Source organism: Onychostoma macrolepis, chromosome 04 (assembly GCF_012432095.1).
Source record: "Onychostoma macrolepis isolate SWU-2019 chromosome 04, ASM1243209v1, whole genome shotgun sequence".
Classification (NCBI taxonomy): domain Eukaryota; kingdom Metazoa; phylum Chordata; class Actinopteri; order Cypriniformes; family Cyprinidae; genus Onychostoma; species Onychostoma macrolepis.
In genome coordinates this window covers 27638280-27662802 of record NC_081158.1, presented here as the reverse complement: position 1 = coordinate 27662802, position 24523 = coordinate 27638280, and the positions used below count along the sequence as shown (strand labels likewise).

General features: G+C 35.6%; 2 protein-coding genes, 1 long non-coding RNA gene and 1 other non-coding gene across 4 annotated transcripts; 1 reads left to right on the top strand and 3 right to left on the bottom strand.

The window, feature by feature from the left end:
* Positions 1–2469: 2469 nt before the first annotated feature.
* On the bottom strand, positions 2470–2557 carry trnay-gua (transfer RNA tyrosine (anticodon GUA)). The gene is given in 2 exon segments: positions 2470–2505; positions 2521–2557. It is a non-coding gene; the product is annotated as a tRNA-Tyr (tRNA).
* Positions 2558–4406: 1849 nt separating this feature from the next.
* Positions 4407–5213, top strand: tnnt2c (troponin T2c, cardiac). The gene has a single exon (XM_058774249.1). It carries the CDS (start codon positions 4407–4409, stop codon positions 5211–5213), a length of 807 nt encoding a protein of 268 aa, XP_058630232.1.
* Positions 5214–5862: 649 nt separating this feature from the next.
* si:dkey-222f8.3 (Poly(U)-specific endoribonuclease-C-like) lies at positions 5863–10470 on the bottom strand. The gene is made up of 7 exons (XM_058774248.1): positions 10305–10470; positions 8166–8265; positions 7935–8043; positions 7631–7752; positions 7035–7147; positions 6662–6815; positions 5863–6554 (listed from the first exon to the last, which is right to left on the bottom strand). Exons 1-7 carry the CDS (start codon positions 10313–10315, stop codon positions 6294–6296), a joined length of 870 nt encoding a protein of 289 aa, XP_058630231.1. The 5' UTR covers positions 10316–10470; the 3' UTR covers positions 5863–6293.
* A 12901-nt stretch (positions 10471–23371) lies between these two features.
* Positions 23372–24507, bottom strand: LOC131539614 (uncharacterized). The gene is made up of 3 exons (XR_009270928.1): positions 24352–24507; positions 23913–23983; positions 23372–23738 (listed from the first exon to the last, which is right to left on the bottom strand). It is a non-coding gene; the product is annotated as an uncharacterized LOC131539614 (long non-coding RNA).
* Between the last annotated feature and the right edge of the window lie 16 nt (positions 24508–24523).

Sequence of the window (24523 nt, the reverse complement as noted above, 5' to 3'; positions counted from 1 at the left end):
ATCGTTACGAAACTTGGTATGCTTCTTCGGCACCATGCCCTGGTGGTACTCAAAAAGTTTTGGGGCAGCACCACCTTGTGGTCAAAAGTTATAATGAAATTTCTAAAAGTGCTAATAACTTTTGCTTACATTAGCCTATTGTAATCAAACTCATGTTGATAGATTCCTTGGTTCATGTCGAAAACATAGATACCAATTTTGCCATAATTGTCTGAACTTCCTGTCCGCCATTTTGATTCATGTTGAAAATCTACTTTTTCAAACTCCTCCTAGACCGTTAGTCCGATTTTCACCAAATTTGACTCAGATCATCTTCAGGCCATGCTGGCAAAAAATTATGGATTTTGTGTCGATATACGAAACGGTTTTTGTTTAGCGCATCAACGAATTTGCTGGAAAGATGCCAAACTGCATCTGAGGCTGTATCTCAGCGAAACTTTGACATATTCACACCAAATTTTGTATGTGACATTGACACCTCACACTGACGACGCCAAGTCAGTTTGGTAACAGCACCACCTATTGGTCAAGAGTAATAAACCATTCACTAATTATTAATAATGAAATTTCCAAAAATGCTAATAACTCTTGATTGCATTAGCCTATTGTAGTGTAGTGTTATTCCTTGGGTCATGCCGACAACATACATACCAATTATGTCATAGTAAGCCGAACTTCCTGTCCGCCATTTTGATTTATGTTGAAAACCTACTTTTTCGAACTCCTCCTCAACCGTTTGTCCGATTTTAATCAAAATCGAATCATATCATCTTCAGACCATGCTGACAAAAGTTATGGACTTTGTGTTGATAGACGAAACCGTTTTCGTACAGCGCCGCTAAAAATTTGAGGCACGGTGCCAAAATAACTCTGAGGCTGTATCTCTGCAAGGCTTTTAAATAATGACAACAAATTTTGTGTGTGCTACTGTCACCTCACACAGAACACACCAAAATGATTTGATTACAGCGCCACCTATTGGTCAAAAGTGATAAGCCATTTAATCATATTACTGGAGATTGTATTTATGATTTTTCAGCCATTTCAATTACAATCATCCTAAAATTGCTTCTATTATTCATTGTTGCATTTGGTCTGATGCTCCATGCCATGCTTAGCTCCTCATTTTGCTTTTGGAGTGCTTGGCCCCGTAATTGCTGCTTGTAGCTATATTTTAGAAATACTTTTGATAATAGTTGGGTAAATGTATACTGGGATTGAAGCGATGAGGCTTGGTAAACGTTTTATTGCCAGTATAAAGGCTGATAATGGTTGAATAAAAACAAAAGAATGATGATAAAAGAATAATAAGGATTATGTCTCATACCTGGCGGAGGTGTGAAAGGTTCTGTTAAACTAGTTTGTCATGCATTTCTTTATTTCAACACATTTACAGGTAAATCCTAGTATTTTAAATTTAATCCTATTTAATCCTAGTATGGTCCATGACTGTGATTAACGCGATTAAATTTTTAATCGATTGACAGCACTAATACACACACACATATATATATATATATATATATATATATATATATATATATATTTTATTTTTTTTTTTTTAAATATATATATATATATATATATATATATTAAAGTTTAGAGAAACGGGAGAAAATATGTTTGTTTACACTACAAGACGACATTAGCAGCAGTGATTCAAATAGATTAGTGTTTGACCACGCCCCCACGTTACGTGAGACGTGACGTCTACAATATAATTATTTTTTTTTTTTTTGTATTAGTAACCTCAGTCAGTCCGTGAACGATAATGACAGGACAGATATGAAATCATTTTTTCCTCCATGTTAAGATATTGCACATGCATAAACCATAAACAGTTGATCGCACGAGGCGCATCTGTCGTGTTGCGTAATTAAGTGACAGTACATTTCATTACATAATGAAATTAAACTGCACAGCCACCTCTTTTCTCAGTCATGAAGAAGAATCGTCTGAAAGTGTCAGCTAAATTACACTCCGTCGTGAAATGAAAGAAGAGGTAAAACTCTGTCCCAGATTCATAAAGTCCGTGTATGTCCACACGAAGGCGCTGTTCATGCATTTTGCGTACTTAAATGCACAGTAAAGTTTCACCTGTGGCAACAAAATAAATTCCACATGTGGGAACGTATGGTAAAATATAATACTATTAATTCATTTTTTTTCATGATTAGGCATTGATTAACCTTATTATTTCATGATTAGAATGCCTTACTATACACTTACTATTTTGATGTAGGCCGGTACACTTTAAACATCATGGTAGGTCATCCATGTTGTTTAACTTAACTGAGGAAAAATCGTTTTAGTTCACTTTGTATAATCTTTTGAAGTAATAAAAACCTTAATATACTTCAATATGCTTTCTTACTAAATCATTACTCATTGCATGTAAGATTGCAATTTGAGAATGCAAACTATTTGCAGTTTATAATGTATTTCCAGAATTAACAGTTGTAAAATTTCTCCTTCGAGCCGGATTCGAACCAGCGACCTAAGGATGCCAGTGTTCAGCCTCTACAGTCCTCCGCTCTACCAACTGAGCTATCGAAGGGATACGTCACCCTGGAGCATTAGAATTTTTCATTCATTACATGATTGGCTATCAATTAAATCATTTATTTAGGAGCGTGATGTAATTGATAAAGTCTTAAAAAGAACATATAATCCAAAAACTTAGTTCTCGTAGCAGGAGGGAGTTGGCATGTGCTTTTTTGGTTGTTGCTTTCTGATTGCATTTGCAAGCAGCTCTCTAGAATAATCTACTTGAATATTCAAAAATCAAAGCAGTTAATGCTGGATTATACATTTTAATCTCCGAGTACATTTAGTAAACTCCAGAGAACGCAAGTACAAAACACAAGGAATTTAGTGTCGATGTAAACACATGCCTAGCGATAATTGGTGTATAGCTAGCTGTATAGTAAAGAGCGAGAAATATTTCTAATACGTACACAATTTTAATCTGTTTCTTTTTAAAATATCAATGGCGTTTTAGTTTTTTAATATGTGATATTGTGGATTTTTTGTGTATTATGTTTGTTTATTTTGTCCGTTGTATTGTCTGTTTTTGGGCCAAGTTTTATGATAATGATGATGTATATACTACAGAGGAAAAATTGCTACCGAAACTGTTGATTGGTTATTTGGGGATGCTGTCAATCGTTGCAAACACTGCAGCTGTCCCTTGCTTCGTCCGTCCAATCAGGAATCTGGTTTAAATAAGACCTCCACCTGTCACTCACAAATAACATGCTTGCACCCCTCAGTACAAGGGTACAGTGAGACCATAAAGACTATTTATAATCAAACAAGGGAGGAAGAAGGGCATAATTATTCTTCATTCTTGAGGTATTACTCATCCTGACTATTATTAAGGATTTACTAAATTTACTACAGGACATGAGAGCAAGTCACACTGATTATGTGTAAAACAGACACAGCTACTTAAGTGCATATAAGTGCACGTTTTATGAGTTCACAATGATGTAACACTAAATCAGCATTAATAAGGTGACATACTGATGCCTGCAGACAGTGTTATCTAGTTGTCTTGAAAGAATTAGTCCTGTGGAGAAACTTAAATTCCTTCGCACTCCTAAAAAAAAATTATACACATACATATACATATACACACACACACACACACACACACTTTATTTTAAACGCCTTTCACCCACATCACATATCAAATAGAAAACTGGCATGACTTTTTTAATGGAGGTTGTTCCATAGGATTCCAATGGTAGAGTCAGCCAGCTTAAATGTGAATACATAAATAGTTGTGTAGACGCCACTAACACTTGTCTGTCTTTGTCTGTTATCTCTGTCTTCCATCATCGGGTTCCATTCATTGTCTCAGGGGTGGGGTACAAAATTCTCTGCATCATTTTGGAATGCTGAAATAGAAATGGAATTAATGAGAGTTCTGTGAACCCAAAAATGATACAAAGACATTGTTTACACTCAAAGCAATAGTTAGAATTAAACTATTGATGCTAGCCAATTAAATCAATGTCTAAATATTAGTGGTTAGTTAATCTAATCAAACACTGTGTGAAAGAGGATCCCTACCAATGCACAAGTGTGCGGGTGCATCTGTTTTGAGTCCGAAATAGGCTTCTCACACCACAAAGATTTTAGGGTGGCAGAGTCAGAGGTTAGAGGTCAGGGTCTGTGTATAGGACAAGACAAGGCCCTGCATGGTAGAAAATAGATCCTAGGTGCATCTGTTCAAAAAGCTTACCCAACAGCCATTTAGTAAATGTCACATGGGGAGGGAGGCCCCTATAAAATCACCAGGCATCCATGGAGAACATCTCAGTCCATTCAGGATCTTTACCACTAGCTGTACAGTCATACCTCAGTGATCCTCTCTTTGCAAAACACTCAGAAACGGCACCATGTGTGACACAGAGGAGTTTGTGGAGGAGTTTGAGGAAGAACAGGAGGAGGTGAACGAAGAGGAAGAGGAGGAGGTTGAAGAGGCTGAGGAGGAAGAAGAGGCTGAAGAAGAAAAAACTTATGAGAAAGAGGCAGAGGAGGACACCAAACCAAAGCCCAAGATGTTTGTTCCCAACATTATGGCACCAAAGCTGCCTGAAGGAGAGAAGGTGGACTTTGATGACATCCACCGGAAGCGTGCGGAGAAGGACTTCAATGAATTGCAGAGTCTCATTCAGCTGCACTTCTCCACCAGGCAGAAGGAAGAGGATGAGCTCGTGGGTTTGAAGAACCGTATTGAGCGGCGTCGGGCTGATCGTGCTGAGCAGCTGCGCGTCAGAGCGGAGCGTGATCGCGAGAGGCAGGCGCGACTTGCCGAGGAAAGAGCACGGCGTGAAGAGGAGGCCGCCAAACTGCGAGCCGAGGAGGATGCCAGGAAAAAGAAGATCCTTTCCAACAAGGGCTACGGTGGCTTCCTGCAGAAGGTGGATCAGAAGAAGGGCAAGAGGATGACAGAGCGCGAGAAGAAGACCAAGTGTCTGATGGAGCGTCGCAAACCGCTCAACATCGATCATCTCAACCAGGAGAAGCTGGGAGAGAAAGTCCTTGACCTTTGGAAGTGGTTCACTCAACTCCACGCTGAGAAGTTTGAGCTGGCAGAAAAGTTAAAGAAGCAGAAGTATGACATCAATGTTTTGCGAAACCGCGTTATTGACCATCAAAGAGGAGCCAAGACATCCAAGACCACCAGGAAGTCCTGGAAATAAATGAATCAGATTGAGACATGCAGTGGCACAAAACAGAGCCAAAAATGTTTGCTGGAATCAGTTTCAAGTCTTGCATTGAACTTTCTAGGACATCATTTCCATTTTTATTTCTTTTGATTAATAATTGCTCCTGTTACACTTTATTCATAGCATTGTATCATACATGTAATGGGTTTATAGTGTTATCTTTTCGTTTCGTGTGATCTGAAGTCTTGATCTCATGCTGTAAACCTCTTAAAAGTTAATTTTTTTCCTCCGCGTACAAGATTTTACAAAATGCAGTAGAAATGCAAATCAAAATATTTTGCTTATATTTGAATGTATGTTTTGTTTTCTGCTCATCAACCCCAGTGTTATCAAATATATAATTACATTTAGTTATTTAGCAGACGCTTTTATCCAAAGCTACTAACAAATGAGGACAGAAGCAGCAATCAAAATTAAATTAAAGCAGTAACTTAATTTTGGAAAAGATACACATGCATCTTAACTTTAAAGTCTCAAAGACTGCTTTTCTACAATTACTAATTAATCTACAAAAGCTCTCACAGAAATTACAAATACGAAGTCACTTTAAAGGTGTAATTAAGCACTGGAATGAAGAATAAATAAAGCTATTAATAAACAAATACATCAAGATGTTATACGAGTGAAAAAGGGCTTTATTGTAACAGCAGTGTTTTAGCACATACATTAAAGTACCTTAGTGCATCTAATACAAAATAGCTGTTTATATAGTTTATAGGCAAAACACACATTTTAAGCAATTTAAGGCTCACCCAACTTTAAGGTCCTGACTGCAAACCGATGCGTTGAAATTTTTTGGCACATAACTATCATTATGCAGACTTTTATGGTAGAACAAACTAGATTCCTTACCAAAGTAGAGGCATAATTTGCAATCTGACAATAACGTTTTAAAACATATTGGTCACATTGGTCCCACTAACAGTTCAAGTTTAAGAATTTAAGAACCTCAAGCTGTAAGTGTGATTATTTGGATTATCAAGCCCCACTTTGTCCAAGTTAGCCTCTTTTTTTCCCCCCCAAATAGTACCAGGTATGACCTTGCAGTCAGATCTAGAAATCCAGGTTGTTGCTGCTGATCATTTTGGGATACGAAGTCCCAATGGAGTGCCCAAATCGGTACACCACAATCTCAAGAAGGTACTCATCCACCTTCACTGTAACCTTGGTCACACGCTCATCAGTCAGAAAGAAGACCATAGTAAAGAGAGCCACCTCGAACTCTGGGCTGACACCAATGAAACAACTGCCCACCGGCTTCACCAGGCCATTCCAGCTGAACTGCAGGTTCAAGACGTGATCGTCCTCGTCCGGCTGTGAAATTGAACCAAATGTAAACATTGGAACTAATGCACACAAAGCTATATTAGTTTGGTTATATAATATTTCCCTTATCAAATGAATTTAAAATGGTGAAATACCGTCTCCTTGTTATTTCTGGCATTGTATCCTTTGTAGTCCACATGATTGTGTTTCTCCTGGTGGTAAAACTGGACCCAGTTGTGGAGGCCCATGATCTCTTTACCATGTTTGGTTTCACCAACAAACACATGCTCAAATCCACAGGAATCTTCACTGCCTCAGAGACAAGTGGAAGATGGCCGATCAGTGTTTTTTTTAACACTACCATTGAGAAATTTTAACCAAAGTATGTTATAGACTTTTCATTAAGACTTGTGGAAAATGGGCATCCGATGACCCCTTTAACATCTTGTATGTCAGTTACTCATATAACAAACCCAGTTCAGGTTATGTGATGCATGCCAGCCCTTTCAAAGGAGGATTATAACTCACCCTCCATTTTTGCCTCTGCGATAGAGCTTAAACCAGATGTCATAGAGCTGGCTCTTAAACTGAGCCGGATCCGACTGGGCTAGACCTTTGCGCACTAAATACCTGTGGGCACACTGCAAAGACAAAACCTGTCAGAACAGGACTGAAAGAATATAATCTCTCTTCACTTGTACAGTTTTTGTATATATTTGCAGAATGTCATCTTTACACATTATTATAATAGTCTCCTCCTTGAACCAACATCCCTGTGCTACAAAGCTCATTTGCACAGTTGTCTCACATGCCCATATTCACCATCCACTTCCCATTAAGCCACATTTTCCAAGGTAATAAATGAGTATACATTTAATAAATAAATATTAAAAATGTGCTTTAAGCGTTTACTTTAATATGAATATTCATAAAATATTAAAACAGCTAAATGTTTTTGTAGTTTTAGCATTAGTTACTTTCCTACTCTGGTCAGGGACCTCGATCAATCACACAATCAATAGCAGACATATTTCAAATTCTAGAAGTTGCTAAATTTCTACATGTGCAAACATGACATTACTAAACAGCAAGGCAAATACATTGATCAGTGAGCAATAAGATACCTTCATGACCTCCGTCTTGAGAACAGCATCCAGGAAAAGATGATTTTCTTGAAGCTCCTCTTTTGTCACATGCTCAGTCACTCCTGTAGACATCTCATAATTGTCCAGCAGATTTATGAAGTCTGAGAAGAGACAAAGTAAATAAAACAGCCGTCTTAACACTCTTGCCACACATTGCATCACATCAGTAATTAATGAAAACTAAAAAAAATGTTTAGTATATTAAAAGTGTATTAAAAGGATGCGATTTAAAAACATGCTATGCTATTACATGTTAGTATAGAAATGGCCTATAGCTACTTACGGGCGTAAGTATCAATGCTTTTGAGCTTGTTTTCATTGACATAGGAGAAGAGAGGAGCTCTAGCGTTGTCCCTGGCATTACTGCCTTCAGCTACAAAGCCAGCCTTCCCCTGTGAGAAAACAAATGCACTATAAATGACCCCTGTAATCACATATGTGGAATATATTACAATGCATTTACTTATTCATATATGTATTCTTCATAAACATGCCTCCTCTCCCTACCACCTACCTGTAGGTTGATTTTATAGTCTTTTCCAGGTTTCATGCGGTTCACATCCAGCTTCCACAGTTCGTTCAGCACATCTGAGAGCTCCTGATTGATGCCTTGACTGCAGTAGAGAAAGCATGACTTTAAACGTCTAAAAATCGGTCAAATCTGGCTGTATTGCCTAGTTAAGACAGCAATAACAACAATAACTGTAGTAACTATTGCAATTGTTATTAATGCTACCATTGATAGTTTTAAGTGTTATTTTAGTTAATCTCTACCCATCTAGTCAATGACAAAAAGTCCAAAATGTTATGCAAGATGATAAAAGTCTTTAAAAAGTCTAGTTCACAACAAGTGTCACATTCTTTAAAAAAAAAAAATTGATATATTGTTTTCAACCGTTTAATAGCCAGTGATGTGAATAACGGCGTTATAAATAAACGGCGTTACTAACGGCGTTATTTTTTTCAGTAACGAGTAATCAAACGAATTACTGTTTCCCCCATTACAACGCCGTTACCGTTACTGACAATAAAATGTGGCGTTACTAACCTTTACTTATATTATTAGAATTAAATTTTTCAGTTCATCTTAATGGACGAGGTGTAGCTGTATTTGACGTAACATAAACTCTAATGTGAAGGCGCACAACTCGCCATCGCTTTCTCTCACATACACGCACGCAAAGAAAGTTGCAGAGCAAGAGACTCTTTCATAACATGCAGAATTGACGCGCTACATGTAAACGATATTCTTTGCTGTATTTTCCTGTCAAAATAATGGAGTTCCTTTGGAATTCTTCAGCTTTTAAGAACTGCCGGGTTCTTTGTTAGTGGGCGGAACTAATGCGCAAACGACAACCTCATTGGCTGGCGCTCACCTATTATCGTCCCTGTTTTGATTTCAGCAAATCAATTCGAGCGAATGCAGACAACGTGATTAATATTTATGAACCCAGCAGCTCATTAATCCTTAGTGCGTTTTATATTGATGACAAATATGCATCCATCCTTGATTATTCTAATTACTAAAGTTCTATCATCATATAATATTAAATTATCATAATATTATATTATAATGCTTGACTGACTGATACTAAGTGTCAGTAGATAAATAGTGTAGATTAATGTACAATGTTTTATAATAATAATTTATTCTTTTTAGTGTCCATTTCATTAATTTAACATATTTAATATTGGGGCATCCAAAGTTATTTGACATTTGAACATTTTTTATTTTATTTTTTTAAGTAACGCAATAGTTACTTTCCCTGGTAATTAGTTACTTTTATAATGATGTAACTCAGTTACTATTTGTGAGAAGTAACTATAACTAATTACTTTTTTAAAGTAACGTGCCCAACACTGTTAATAGCAGGTGTAACCACTGATTTATAATGATATCTATTATAGATCAGTGGGTGTGACTCAAAATGCAGTGAAATAAGCACCGTATTCCAGCTGCTATTTATGAAAAATACCCGACTCGTCAAACCCGGTTTCTATTCTCTCGAAACCGGAAGTGAATTTGACACTTGATATTTCACCTGTGCTTTTCATTAACAACTAGTTCAGAGTAGCATTTGGGTTACGCACAACGGAAGCTAAGAAGATTAACGCTAGATGTAAAACATGACACACACAGTTCATGCCCATGTGAGTCACCCTAACATGAAAAGACACAACAACTGGTTGCCAAGTTTAGTTCCGTTCGCAAAACACAGGTATACGGAAAAATCTTTAGGGAGTTATAGAAGCTGGAAACTGTTGAACAATAGTTTGTAAATGTGGCATCGCCTCCACTTCAAACAAAACTCGCTTGTAAACTAAAACAACAAATTCAGTACGACAATAATGGCGAAGAGGTATGAATGTAAACATATACACGAAGCTTCGTAAAGAATATCATTGTGCGCATCCGTTTATTAACCTTCTAGCAGTTTATATTAATACGCACCGGATGTTATGCGAAATGTGAAAACTAACGTCAAGTTAAAAACATTGCATCTTGATTCGATCACATTGACAGTATAGTTTGGCAAAAGCATAGTCATTATGATTTTAAAACCACAATAAATGCCCCCAAGTAACGCAACTTTTAGAGGCGGCTGATCTAAAGCACAAAACGGAAAGACCGTTAAACATTTAATTTTCTCACCCTCTGGCCATATTCGCAGGTTAATCCACTTTCTGGTTGAGAGAAAACACGTTTAGTCGCTCAAGCGATGGAGAGCTGGTTTTTGATGGGTGTGTTTACGCCAGGGGTTACGCCCAATCCTGCTCCTGGCGATCGACTATCCTGCAAAGTTCAGCTCCAACGCTAATCAAACACAGCAACGAATTAAGGTCTTCGGGATCGCTTGAAAATTAAAGGCAGGTGTGTTTGATTAGAGTTGGAGCTGAACTTTGCAGGACAGTCGATCGCCAGGAGCAGGATTGGGCGCCCCTGACATAGAAATGTAAAATACCTAGACGCCTTTGAGCCGTTGCTGCGATACATCAACCTGTCCGCCATGTTTGTGAGGGGATCGAAATAATACATCTTTAAGCACTAATAATTTACCATCATTGAGAAAATTGAATAAAACCAGCGAATACAAATCAAAAAGTGACACACTGGTAGTCAGCTTTTTATTTTCATAGCACATACAGATATAAACTTCACAACAAACAATGACAAATGTGACTGATAATCCTTTATGGATCTAGTAAAACTTACAGTTACAGTGGTAAACTAATATGCACTGATACAGTGCACAGTAAAAATATAGTAAAAGTGATATGTAATATTAAAAATTATATGTAGTGCAAGCAAGTAGAATATGTCATATCAAGGGTGGAATAATACAGAATAGACAATAATGAAGAACAAATTAATAGTAAATTATAAAGTAAAAAAGTGAAAAGTACAGTTTTAGAATGGTATTTGTGTAATAATTATTAAACAAAGTAAGACACAACTAAAGACAAGCAAAAATTTGTGGTCATGAATTAATTAAAATCCAGAAACAACTGTTCAGTCTTACCTGTGAAAGATAACCTCATGACATTTGTTATGAGAGCATATATACTTAAAAACCTTTAACACCTTTATACCTATAATAAGTTCCTCTTTTGTGGGGTCCAGAGGGGGCTTGGCTTGTGATTCCTTGTTGGCATTTCCAATTTTTCCAGAAAGGCTGTGGGTAGCTAACATGCTCCTTCCAAAAACAGCCACGGCTAAATCCTTAATCATGGCTGACCATGATGTGCCCCCTCTACCACATGCTTGGAATGTATCCTTTGCCATGTTTAGTTTTTTGTGGATTTCAACCTGTGCAATACACATTAAATAATAAATTGAATTGGCCATATTTTTTAATCTGCGTTTTACAAAATCCTTATGTTTTCCTAAATCTCACACACAAGAATAGACTTATTATATGGTGTGAAAAAAAAAAAAAAAAATAGTATTCTCACATGGTCCAGTCCAGAAGAACTAAGATGTGAAGAGTTGGCTGGTTGAAGGGCAGCGCTGCAAGCTGCACTTGTTAAGGAGGTTTGCACAGCATGCTTGTTTACACTGCTGTTAGGAAGCAACTCTGCAAATCTGTTAATAATGTCTAAATAAAAAAAGCAATGTTTAAATGAACTCATTCATTCATATAGCAAAAAAATCTATAACCATGTATATCAATAACCTACCGTTTTGCAGCTTAAAGTTCAGGGCCTTTAGTTGCTGATTCTCTGCTCTCAAGGCCTTGATTTCATTTCTCAGGTCATTTAATGTGTAATTTTCTTTGTTTTTTTCTTCAATTTATTTAAGCAACAGTGTGTGATTTTGTGTTTTTTCCACCTAAGTTGAGAGACAAAATTAAAGTCACAGAACAACAAAAACACATGCATTGTCACTTAACCCTTATACAGTCTTCGGGGTGTTTTTGACCCGCAAATGGCATTTGCTAATTTTTTTTAAAATGTTCTCTTTGTCCAAATGTCATGAGACTTTGTAAAATGGTCAACACTTTCTAGATGTACAAAAAAAAAAAAAAAAAAAAAAAATTGGAATGATATCTTGATTTTATGTTAGTGTGAAAAAAATAATAAAATCACACTCATGGTCTTTGGGGTCTCTAGAGACAAAATTGAAATAAATAAAAATAATAGTTAAAAAAAAATGCAATTTTCCTGTTTATTAATGTTTTTACTCATTTGTGCAGTTTTCGGAGGATTTATGATATTTTTATTTATTTATATAAATTAATAAATAAATATGTTTTGGAAAATTTTGGCTTGCAAAATAAATGTGCCACTCACAAACTGCAGAAACTCATAGACTGTATGAGATTTATATAAATTTAAAAAATATCATAAATCCTCAGAAAACTGTAGTAAAAACTGGAGTAAAAACATTAATCAACAGGAAAATGTTATTTATTATAACTATTATTTTGTTACAAAATTACATTTTGTCTCTAGAGATCCCAAAGACCATGAATGTATATCTCAAAACGAAGACCACATTAAACAATGTTGATATAATTTATCAGGAAGCTAGATTTTACTTTTTTAAATCTCTTGATCTGGACTATTGATGATGGGGTGTTTTCTGGACTGAATATTATTTTCCTTTTTATTGCTCTCTTTTCAGGCAGCTTGCACTCCTCTTTTTGCCTTTGCTCTGACTCCATCCGATTTAGACGCTTCAGTAGCTTGTCCTTATTTTCTGTACAGGAAAGGAAATTCATTATTTCAAATGAATAGTTCAATCAGAAAAAAAATTGCAATTGCATGCATTCACTCATTCACCAATCTCACCATTCATCTTGAGAATAAGTGCAGGAGAGCTTTCATCTTCATACTGTACATCAACAACATCCCCCTCATGAACTACAGATTGAAGAATGTCTTTTCTCTTTACAATGTCCAGAGAGGCTTCAATTTCTGTCCATTCAATTAATGCCCACATTTTGTCTATAATGGCAAAAAAGAACTACAATTTAAAACAGATAGATAGATAGATAGATAGATAGATAGATATTCAAAGAGATTTAATCATTTCAATAGCAACTCAAAACCGTTTTAACTTCATTGTTGCTATATGTTTCCATGGTAACATATTACACTTAACGTTAACTGTGTTAAGAAATCTTGTGGTTTGGTCAGCATTTTATCGTTGTGTTCACTACACCATTGTTCTAAGGTGTCTTTTTTACTTTCAAGTATTTTAATTAATGAAAAATTAAGTTTTACTTACCCGATTCACCAGTAGACGGCGCAGCTGCTCCGGAATTCACAGCGTATGACGCGTTTCCTCGAGTGTGTGCGCGAGCAACAAAATAACGGAAATGTAGCAACAAAGTAACCGCGCTTTAAGACCAGCAACACAACTGACTTTTTACTGTAAGTACAACGCTTATTTATTTATCTGTTTATTTTAATGAAAATATCTATATTTAGGTGTTATAGCCTATTTTTACTGTTACATTACCATTCAAAACAAATAAGCCAGAAAACATGGTTGCTATGGCAACCACACATTAACTGAGGTTGTGCTACAATAATTATGGTTTTTGTTAAAACCAGATTAACACTATTGAAATTCAGACTCTTATTGGATTCTTCATTTTAAAAGTGACACATTTCATGCCTGGTTTATAAAGTAAGAAAAAACACATTACTTAGCCTACACATTACTGTGCAAACACATTACTTTATCTACCAAACTAATGTAAGTTAGCATACACCTTTAAATCAAGATCATAAGAATCATTATAGTAACCCTAAAGTCTTAACTTTGTATTTCTTATCTTTGTTACTTTTCGATCCGATGCAGTGTCTTAATTTTGCTCTGTATTTTTACCTTGCAGTCAGTAACTCTATAAAGACAATGGCGTATAAGTTGTACTTGCAAAGCAAGTAGCACTAAAAGAAGATGGAGTGATTGCCATTAAGGTACTGGCTTGTGGACATTGTATTGTATTTTATTGTATTACTGATTTGAGGTGGAACGGAGGATTCTTTTCTGTTGCTTTAAGGTTTTAGGAAAAAGCAATATAAAGCATGGTTGCAAGATCCAGTTCGTCAAGTAAGTATAAAGTTTAAATGCAGCTTATGTCTCATACCATTATAAGATGTTACATTACTATTATAATACAGCAGGGTTATTCAAATCTGGTCCTGAAGGGTCACTGCACTGCAGGATTTATCTCCAAAACACACCTGAGCAAGCTAATCAAGATCTTCAGGATCACTAAATCACAGGTAGATAAGTTTGATCAGGGTTGGAGCTAAACTCTGCAGGGCAATGGCTGTCCAGGATCAGATTTGAAGAGCCCTGTAATACAGCATATCATGACTAAAATGACACATACATTTTTTTAAATTGAGAAATTGGGATGAAATTGCATCTATTTAGCACTGCTTGTACTTAGTTTACAAAAGAACTAGAGATTTCTTTTCTGTGTAGCAGGGAGAATCTGACAGTGAAAATGGACCACAAAACTGGCATATGACAACCCCTGAGGACAACACAGTAAGTAGATTTGCAGTGTCAAAATTTGTATGTGTTAAGTTTTTTTTTTCTTTGTTTTCTTTCATTTAAATGTGCCAGATTCATTTAATATATTGTCTTTGCTATGTCAGTATAGTGCACTGCACTGGTTTGACTTCAATGGGACAAATACAATGTAAGGTCTATGAACAGCTTCTGTGATGTTGATTACCAGTGAAAATCATTTTGACTCATTCATTCATTTGAAAAAAAAGAGAGAGATCTGAAGAACTGTATTTTGTCCTAAAATGTAGATACTTTTCCATAACAAAAACAGTACATAGACTACCAGTCAAAAGTTTTTGGACAGTAAGATTCTCTTCTGCTCACCAAGCCTGCATTTATTTGATCCAAAATATAGCAAAAGCAGTAATGTTGTGAAATGCAGCACGTTGCTTTCTTCTGACCTCATTTGCATGCCTGTATATAGTTTGCATAATCATCAATAAAGTGTACTCTGAGATCTGAGGTCTTATATCACTGTATTAGTTCACTGAGGCGCGTTACGCGTCGTTGGGGAATCCTGGAGTGTGACATATGAGGGGAACCCCAGTATTACAGCACAGCGTCACACAAGCCATGATACAAAGTTACAGAAATAAGCAACCGAAAGCAATATATGTCTTCCTCAGATGTAATGTTAGTTCTGTACTTCAGCGTTGGGTAAAAGAGCATTATGATCTCCTTTGTGATAGAGAAAGCTGCTTATATATAGGCTACGGGAAACAGCGAAAATGTTGAATTAAACATACACACAATCAGCGTTTCCACATGTTTATACTGGCCCCGATAATCAAAACTTCTAGCGCTAGCTCCATTTCTGCAAATCAGTTTTTGTAAATGAGTGACTTGATCCACATATGGCCTTCATCAACAGCCGCATGCGCCACCTGCTGGTGAGCGGCTGACATCAGCTGGAGATCATGCATCGGTGCTCTACTGCTATTCCTGCGGTTCCCGGATGTGCAAAGCTGAATTTTCTGCCGAATTTTAACCACTGAATTTGTGGCAGCGAATTTGGAAAGTGAAATAAAATGACTGAAATTTGCCTGTCGAATATTATACATCGTATTTTTAAACAGATTGGATATTTTGGAAGTGAATTCTGGAAGGTGAATATGAATTATTGAATTTTTAATTCTGAAAATGTGTGTGAAATATTTTGAATTGAAATATTCACAGCTTAAATAAACAACTATGTTAAATTTCAGGACCTAAAAATGCAAGCCCTGGAAATACAAGGCATTAAAATTCAAGCACTGTTAATTGCAATGCATCTTTTTTCAAAAACTATTGTCATTATTCTGCTTCCATATTGATGCCTTGACCTCAGCCTCAGTCCATTCCTTGTGAAGTTCACCCAAATTCTTGAATCGATTTTGCTTGACAATCCTCATAAGGCTGCGGTTCTCTCGGTTGGTTGTGCATCTTTTTCTTCCACTCAACTTTCTGTTAACATGCTTGGATACAGCACTCTGTGAACAGCCAGCTTCTTTGGCAATGAATGTTTGTGGCTTACCCTCCTTGTGAAGGGTGTCAATGATTGTCTTCTGGACAACTATCAGATCAGCAGTCTTCCCCATGATTGTGTAGCCTAGTGAACCAAACTGAGAGACCATTTTGAAGGCTCAGGAAACCTTTGCAGGTGTTTTGAGTTGATTAGCTGATTGGCATGTCACCATATTCTAATTTGTTGAAATAGTGAATTGGTGGGTTTTTGTTAAATGTGAGCCAAAATCATCACAATTAAAAGAACCAAAGACTTAAACTACTTCAGTCTGTGTGCATTGAATTTATTTAATACACGAGTTTCACAATTTGAGTTGAATTACTGAAATAAATGAACTTTTCCACGACATTCTAATTTATTGAGATGCACCTGTATATCATTATTGTGATGGGGGGCCCTATAATAACTCATATCCTCGGGGCCCAGTGAGGTCTTAATGCGGTCCTGAGTGGATGACCAGCATTTTTGAGGGTCTTGAATGAACAGTATATGTCATTGTAAAGCTGCAATATTCTAGAAATCACAGATTTGGAAGGACCAATTTATCATTATTATTATTGTTAGCAGTATACACTATCCGTTGCCATGGTTACTGCTCATTCTCTATATGGAAACCTGCTTATATTTTGTTTTATTTTGGCCTTTAAAGGTCCCATGGCATGAAAATTTCACTTTATGAGGTTTTTTAACATTAATATGAGTTCCCCTTGCCTGCCTATGGTCCCCCAGTGGCTAGAAATGGCGATAGGTGTAAACCGAGCCCTGGGTATCCTGCTTCGCCTTTGAGAAAATGAAAGCTCAGATGGCCCAATCTGGAATCTTCCCTTTATGTCGTCATACAGGGAAAGGTTACCTCCCCTTTCTCTGCTTTGCCTGCCCATGAGAAAATGAGCTACTACCGTGTGAGGCGAGCGCAATATTTTTTTTTTCCCTCTAGAGACATCATGGCTTGCAAACGAGCAAAGCATGGCAGTTGCTCAGTCTTTGGATGTACAAATGAACACCGAAGTATTTTTTTAGTTCCTTCATCTGAGCCTATGGCTAGCATTAGCTACATGATAATAACTGTAACAGCATACATAAACAAACCAACTACCGTATCCAGACACAATATTTTAAACTAACCATTCGGAGACGTCCTGCTGTAGCCACTGAGTTGCAACTTCTTCCATCAGTCAAACTGAAAAGCTTGAACGACTGTGTGTCTACGAGCCATCGAGATACATCCACTGTCAACATTAGCGCATGGTAGCGCAAGCCGGTTAAGGCCACACACCCACCCTCCACCTTGCCCCACCTCTCTCCTCCTCATTAGCATTTAAAGCTACAGACACAGAAATGGCACGTCCTAAGGAAAGCTCATTGTGGAACTGGCTCGTAGTGGCTGAAATTCTGCACCACGGCTGAATTTCGGGAAACATACTTCAGATACAGTACTAGGGACCACTTAGGCCTATATAAAAGCATCCAAAAATCAGCATGTCATGGGACCTTTAAGTTAAACATTCATTCATTCATTCATTCATTGTATCGTTTGCAGGGAAGATAAGTTATTTTATCACATCACGTGATAATTAGATTTTTTTCCTCTTAAGTTTTGTAGAATTTTGTTTAAAATGTTGATCTGATTAGAGTGAAAACAGTGTCACTTTGGCCTTCATCTGGACAACCTGCTGTTGGAGGGTTTCAGTGGCTCGCCATCTTGATATCTCAGTGAAAATTAGAGGAATGATTCCAGTTAAATAGGGTTTGTCATATGATTAAGGAAATTAGCACCAGGTACCAGAATAACACCAAAAACCTTTTTTTTTTTTTTTTTTTAAATATCTCATTTAAGTTTTTTACACCGTGCTTCAGAACACAATTCATTTATGAAATATACTTAAAGAAACTGCCCTTCCTCTCCTGTTGTTAAAAATTAAAGTTAAAATAGAACTAAGCAGTGACCTTGGATTTTTGGAAATTATCAAAATTATTTAAACATTCTCTCATTTTGATCTCCACTGCATAGGCTGTTCATTTAGTTGAACAGCATATTCAAAAAGAGAATGTGAGATAAAGAACAAACAACAGCAATAATAATGGAAAATTAACACACACTAGATAGACGATTTACAAAATGTTTGTAAGTTTGTGTTATTAATATTTACATCTCACGATTTGCTCAGCAGCGCCACTAGTCGTGGACCGGAAGTTAGGGCGGAGCTTGTAGCAGGGAGCAGCAGATAGCACATGGTAAGTTATTACAAATGTCAACATTGATTGGTAAACAGTGTATTTCTGATTTGAATAAATGTTAGCTGGTACCTAGTTAACTTTTACATCGTTTGGATTGGCGTGCTTAAATATTGCAATGTAAAAGTTGCTTCTGTTGATTTTATTGAAAAATACTTTTATAGCTGCAGGCGCTCGTGGGCGTTCCTAGTGCTGCCGCTCAAATGTTATTGGTAGATTCCTCGTCAGGATATATATTTCGAAAATGCGATTACAAATTGTAAAAACTACTATAACATTTTGATTTGATTATTTATTATAATTATTTAAATTACGCATGCGTATAATTTGTTATGCTTATACTAGGCTACATCATTTCTCAAAGTCTTTTCAGGTTTCTACTAGCTCTGTAACCAATGAGACTTTTTTTTTTTTTTTTTTTTTTACAGCAAAATGCTACCACAACTTACTGTACCAGTCAAACGTTTAGAATAATTAAGATAATTTATTTGATGAAAACTACAGTAAAACAGATGTAGAGAAATACTATTACAATTTAAAATAACTTTTCAGTTTTAATATATATTGTAAAATGTAACTTAAGAGAAAGAAAGAAAGAAAGAAAAAGAAAATAAACACTTCTATTCAACAAGGCCACATTAAATGATCAAAAGTCAGAGTAAACACCTGTATAATGTTACAAAAGGTTTCTGTTTCAAATAAATATTGTTCCATGTACTTTTTATTCTTTAAAGAGTCCTGAAAAAATGTCCAAAAATATTTTAAGCTGTGAAAACTGTTTTTAACATTTATAATAATAGAAACCATTAATAATAATTGAGAACCAATAATAGATGATAAAAACGGAACATCAAATTAGAATGCTCTCTGAAGGATCATGTAACACTGAAGACTAGAGTAATGACTGCTGAAAATTCAGCTTTGCCATCACAGGAATAAATTACATTATTAGTTTATTGTTTTAAATTGTAATATTTCACAAAATTTCTGTTTTTACTGTATTTTTGATCAAATGAATGCAGCCTTGATGTGCATAAGAGACTTTTTTCAAAACCATTTGAAAATCGCCCACCACAATTGAAGAACTGAACCCTTGTTAGCTCTGAGGTTATTAATCGATGGTATATGCTTTTGTTAAAGCCATCTGCTGCCTGCAATTTTTCAAATTACTTTTAAAACGATCATGTATGACAGCATAATTTGTGGCCCTTTGCTCTCAAAATACATACATATTTGTTGTTTTATTTTATTTTATGTTGTTTTATTTGTTGCATATTTTATGCAATAAACTTAAAATGTATTGTTTATATTGATGTAATCACAATTTTAAATGGAATAAACTTTAATAAAGTTTTAAATTTGATTGTCATAATGTTAATGCTTCATGGGATTGTAGTTCTTATAAGCTATTAAGTACAAAGTTTTATACCTTTGTCTTTTTGTCCAATTTTCAAATATTTTTTGGCCTCAAAAAAAGTTTGTATTTTTGTGAATTACCTTGTAGCTGGTTGATATATGATGCTTTAATGAAGAAAAGTGAATAAGTCGTGCTGTAGCTCAATCAGTAGAGCATAGCACTAGCAACACTAAGGCTGTGGGTTTGATTCCCAGGAAAACTAGAAACTGATAAAAAGTATGCCTTGAATGCAGTCTGGTCGTTTTGGATAAAAGTAGCTTTCTTTTAAAAATGTATTCTTTTTATGAATTTAGCAGACACTTTTATCCAAAGCAAAATGCTTCTGTAACTAATGCCACTGAAAAAGTGGGAGAACACTAATAAACACACATATTTAAGATTAAAGAGGAGTAAATTTCAGTAACCTCTAATGTTGCCTTGTTGGATTTGGTGAATGTGTGCAGCTGTTCACATCAGACCAAAATGCTTTATAGTATAAAAATAAAGAGTAAAGTATTTTGATTAATTCTGCCTATTGTCATGAGACTGGTGTTGACAGATTCCTTGGATTATGCTGAGAACATCGATAAAAATAATGAAATAATCAGTCATACTTCTTGTCCGTCATTTTGATTTTCTTTGAAAACTTACTTTTTCGAACTCCTCCTAGACCATTGGTCCATTGTCACCTCACACTGACCACACCACATTAATTTGGTAACCGTGCCACCTATTTGTCAAAAATAATAAACCTGTAAGTCATATTACTAGTGATTGTATTTATTTTGACTAAAATCATCTTAAAATAGCTTTAACTGCACATTGTTTCAGTTGGTCTGATGCTCTTGCCATGCTTAGCTCCTCATTTTGCTTCTGGATGTAATGATGGACATCTGCTCATGGACAGGTGAGACTTATTACGTGTGTTTGTGTTTTATTGTGTACTTGACATACCATCATTTTCTTTTTGGAGGGTCACCCCTCTAGAAAGCAAATGATGGTAACCTAAACAGATCTCTTGTCTGGATATGTGAAGGAACATAGACTTCACTATTCACCTGTGATTTTGCAATAAACCAGTTAAAGCTTTGGCCAAGTCTCTCCTATTTCATCCCCACTTCTTCATATCACAGTGATCTGGCTGGGATTGAATCAGCAACCTCAGAACCACAAGGCAGAGATCACTTGTTTGAACATATGAAGGAACTTATACAGTATTTCACTATAAACCAGTGTCTCTCTGTTGGGTGATTGCAATCACAACATGCTGAGGTGGGATTTGAACCCTTGTCCTCATCTGAGTTTTATTGACAGTGAATGTCTGTTTAGCTACTTGCACCACCATGGCTCTCACACTGAATCCTGGTGTTTGGGGAAGTTTGACAACAAATGAATCTAAGCAATAGCAGAGGCGGACAAAGTACACAACTTCCTTACTTAAGTAAAAGTACAGATACTACTGGTCAAATACTACTCCACTACAAGTGAAAGTTGTAAAGACAGATTTGTACTTAAGTGAAAGTACGGAAGTACATGTTTTTAAAAGTACTTAAGTATCAAAAGTAAAAAGTAAATGCATTGTTTTATTGTCACATTGTTGTATATTTACAATACCATATGCCACTAATGCAACCTACTGAATACACTGATTAGCTTGTATTATCTTTGGAATTAAGAGCTTTTATGTTACAAAACATACTGAAATGGAACAACTGAATGAAGATAATTATCTTTATTTTTTATCTAACACTCCTACAGCTACATTGAACTCATTTTAATACTTGTTTAAGAGTTACAAAGTTCTTTTTCAAAGAGATATTGAAATCTATGATATGGTTCATTTTAGGCAAACATTGAATAGAAAACAAACCTTTAATCTCTTCAGAAAACTGGATCATATTCTCTCAGTATGGCCATGGGTGTGCAGGTTGCACCAAAGAACCGTCTTTTTGAATTTTGCCATCAACTGATCAGTGTTCATAAAATGCTCAAAAATCAGTGAACTTCACAACATGTGGCTAGGGTTGGGTATTGTTTGAATTTTATCCATTCTGGTTCTGCTTATTGATTTCAATTCTTATTGATTCCCAGTTTAGGTTCTAAAGTTTTCATTTAGCCTACTTTTTGATAATTTCTTTGCAAAAAATATATGTATTTATGTGCAGTGTTTTGACAATAAAATAATGTTCAGATTTATATACTTCCCTTACCAATTTTTAGCAGCAATTTACCAGTAGGCCTAATTTGTATATATATATATATATATATGTGGTAAAGTGAGGGCAGTCATTTTTGACAGATATATTAGCCTACCATTTGTATTGCCATAGTTTAACTACAAAATTAAACTGACTATAATGAAACTATGGTAAATTTGTGGTTACTGAAGTTACTACAAATAGCATAATTATGGTTACTATAGTGAGATAATAGTACATTTGTGGATACTGTGATTTTACTGCAAATACCATAGTTATGGTTACTATAGTAAAAACATGGTTAATTTTACAAATGCCTTTTTAGAGCGCTTTTAGCTTGCAGTAGCGCGGACGTTTACATTAGTTTAGCGGGGAAGATCCCGAGGTTGCCAGATTTGCGTAAAAAATATCAGCCAAATGTCCATTCAAAGCTAGGCGGAAAACTGCAGGCTTAGGAATACTGTAAGACTTGGCAACACAGGAAGGTCCTGGCAGATCGCAGGCCGGATTTTCGCAGAAAAAAAAGGGTTCAGTGAATCTGAAAATGCACACGCTGTAAAAACTGCTACATATAACGACTTTCTACTTGGGGACCTTGATATAAATGTAGTTGAGTAAAAAGTACGATATTTGTCTTTCAAATGTAGTGAAGTTAAAGTCGCAAGTTTCCAGAAAAAACAATACTCGAGTAAAGTACAGATACTCAAAAAGTGTACTTAAGTACAATACTCAAGTAAATTTACTTCGTTACTGTCCACCTCTGAGCAATAGTGGGCTTTGAACTCAACACAATGCTTTATCTCCTGAGCCACTGATATTGGCTTTTTTTTTATTTTTTAAAGACATAGATCACTTAATTTCTTGGACATTTTAATAAATCACCTAATCTTTTCTAGCAAATTGTCTACACTCATTTGTATGAAATAACATTGTTTCTACAGTATATGAGAAATGTCATTATTCATTTTTTTAATAGGAAAGTTGAGTACAGATTGGAATGGGGCAGTGTGATCAAGAAAAGACCGGAATCAAACACAGGTGAGCCAGCAGCTCTTATATGTAGTACCAGATGCTTTTGAAACACTGGTTCATGAAGCTTTTGAAACACTGGTTCATGAAGCTTTGAATCTTTTATTAATCTTTTAATTTAATCAGTGGCCAAGTCACTTGATTTCCATAAAACGAGGCTGTGTTATATTTTTAACTAATCTCGGGGTCAGTTTTATAGTTTAGGCTCGATTTTAGTGACAAACATAAAATGTGATATTAATAAAACAACACACATTATACAGACACTTTATCTTAATGATATTTAATGATTTGTAGATTACATTAAATACATTACACTTTCATGTGAAAACATTCCCAATCATTTTGTAAAAGGTGTCATTTTGGATTTTATTTTTATTGCATTTACATCATTTTGACCAGCGGATGTCAGCTGCTACAGTGAATCATTTTGTAAATCAGTGAAAACCTGTACACCACTTGCAAACCTGTATTTCTTGATTCTGGTCCAGCACTGCACATTTTGCATGGTTTGTCTCCCTTGTTTAATATGTTTAATGATTCAAATCGTCAGCGCGTTTTCAGAGAGCTACATGAACTGATCTGAGTCTATCGGATTAGAGAGACAAACAAAATGTGCAGCACTGTGGGTCCCAGGACTGGAGTTGAGCGCTACAAAGTCATCATTGTAGATCCATTCCAACAGAAGTCATCTAAAAAAAAGAAAAATGAAAGAAAAAAACCCCAAGAGTTTAATTACCAAATGTTGCATTGCTTCGAATCAGTTCTAAGTGTATGATTCCATGCTTGCTGTATTCAGTGAGTAAAAACAAACCTATATGCCCTGTTTAATGCAAGACAAATAATTTAATTCATTATTGTTTTACCTGGTCAAACTGATAAACTTCACTCTCCAGATACTCCTCAAGGGGGAGCTGGTGAATATCTGATCTCACATCTATAAATATTAATAAAATACGCAATTAGACACCATTATAGACAATATATCAGTCATTATCTTACAGATTATAATGTAAACAGTTATTTTAACACAGGCTTTAAAATAATTTGTTCAAAATTGTCCTGTCTTCCAATCAAGCTGTATTATAAAAGCTGCCTGAGTTTGTAAACAACGAGACACACCAACACATTGAAATCATTGTTTAACTGTGAACAGACATGATACACATTAATTTAAATCAATCAAAACAAATACATCTACTTCACCAAACTAACAGAGTCTCGGAGAATCATTTGTTCTATATTTTATGTGTTTAACTTTGACCGTGTGCTTTTCAGTTCAATACAACACTTTATCTGTCTTACCCCATCAGTTGAGAGCTGATCTGGGTTATCTAAATTAGTAGATCCATATTAATCTGCTGGTCGAGACCCTGACAAAATTGTATTTTTTGTTGTAAAATAAATTAAGTTTAAATATGAGAGCTCTCGTCTGCGACTAAAACTAGAAACTGAAATGTAAATTTCCATCCGCGCC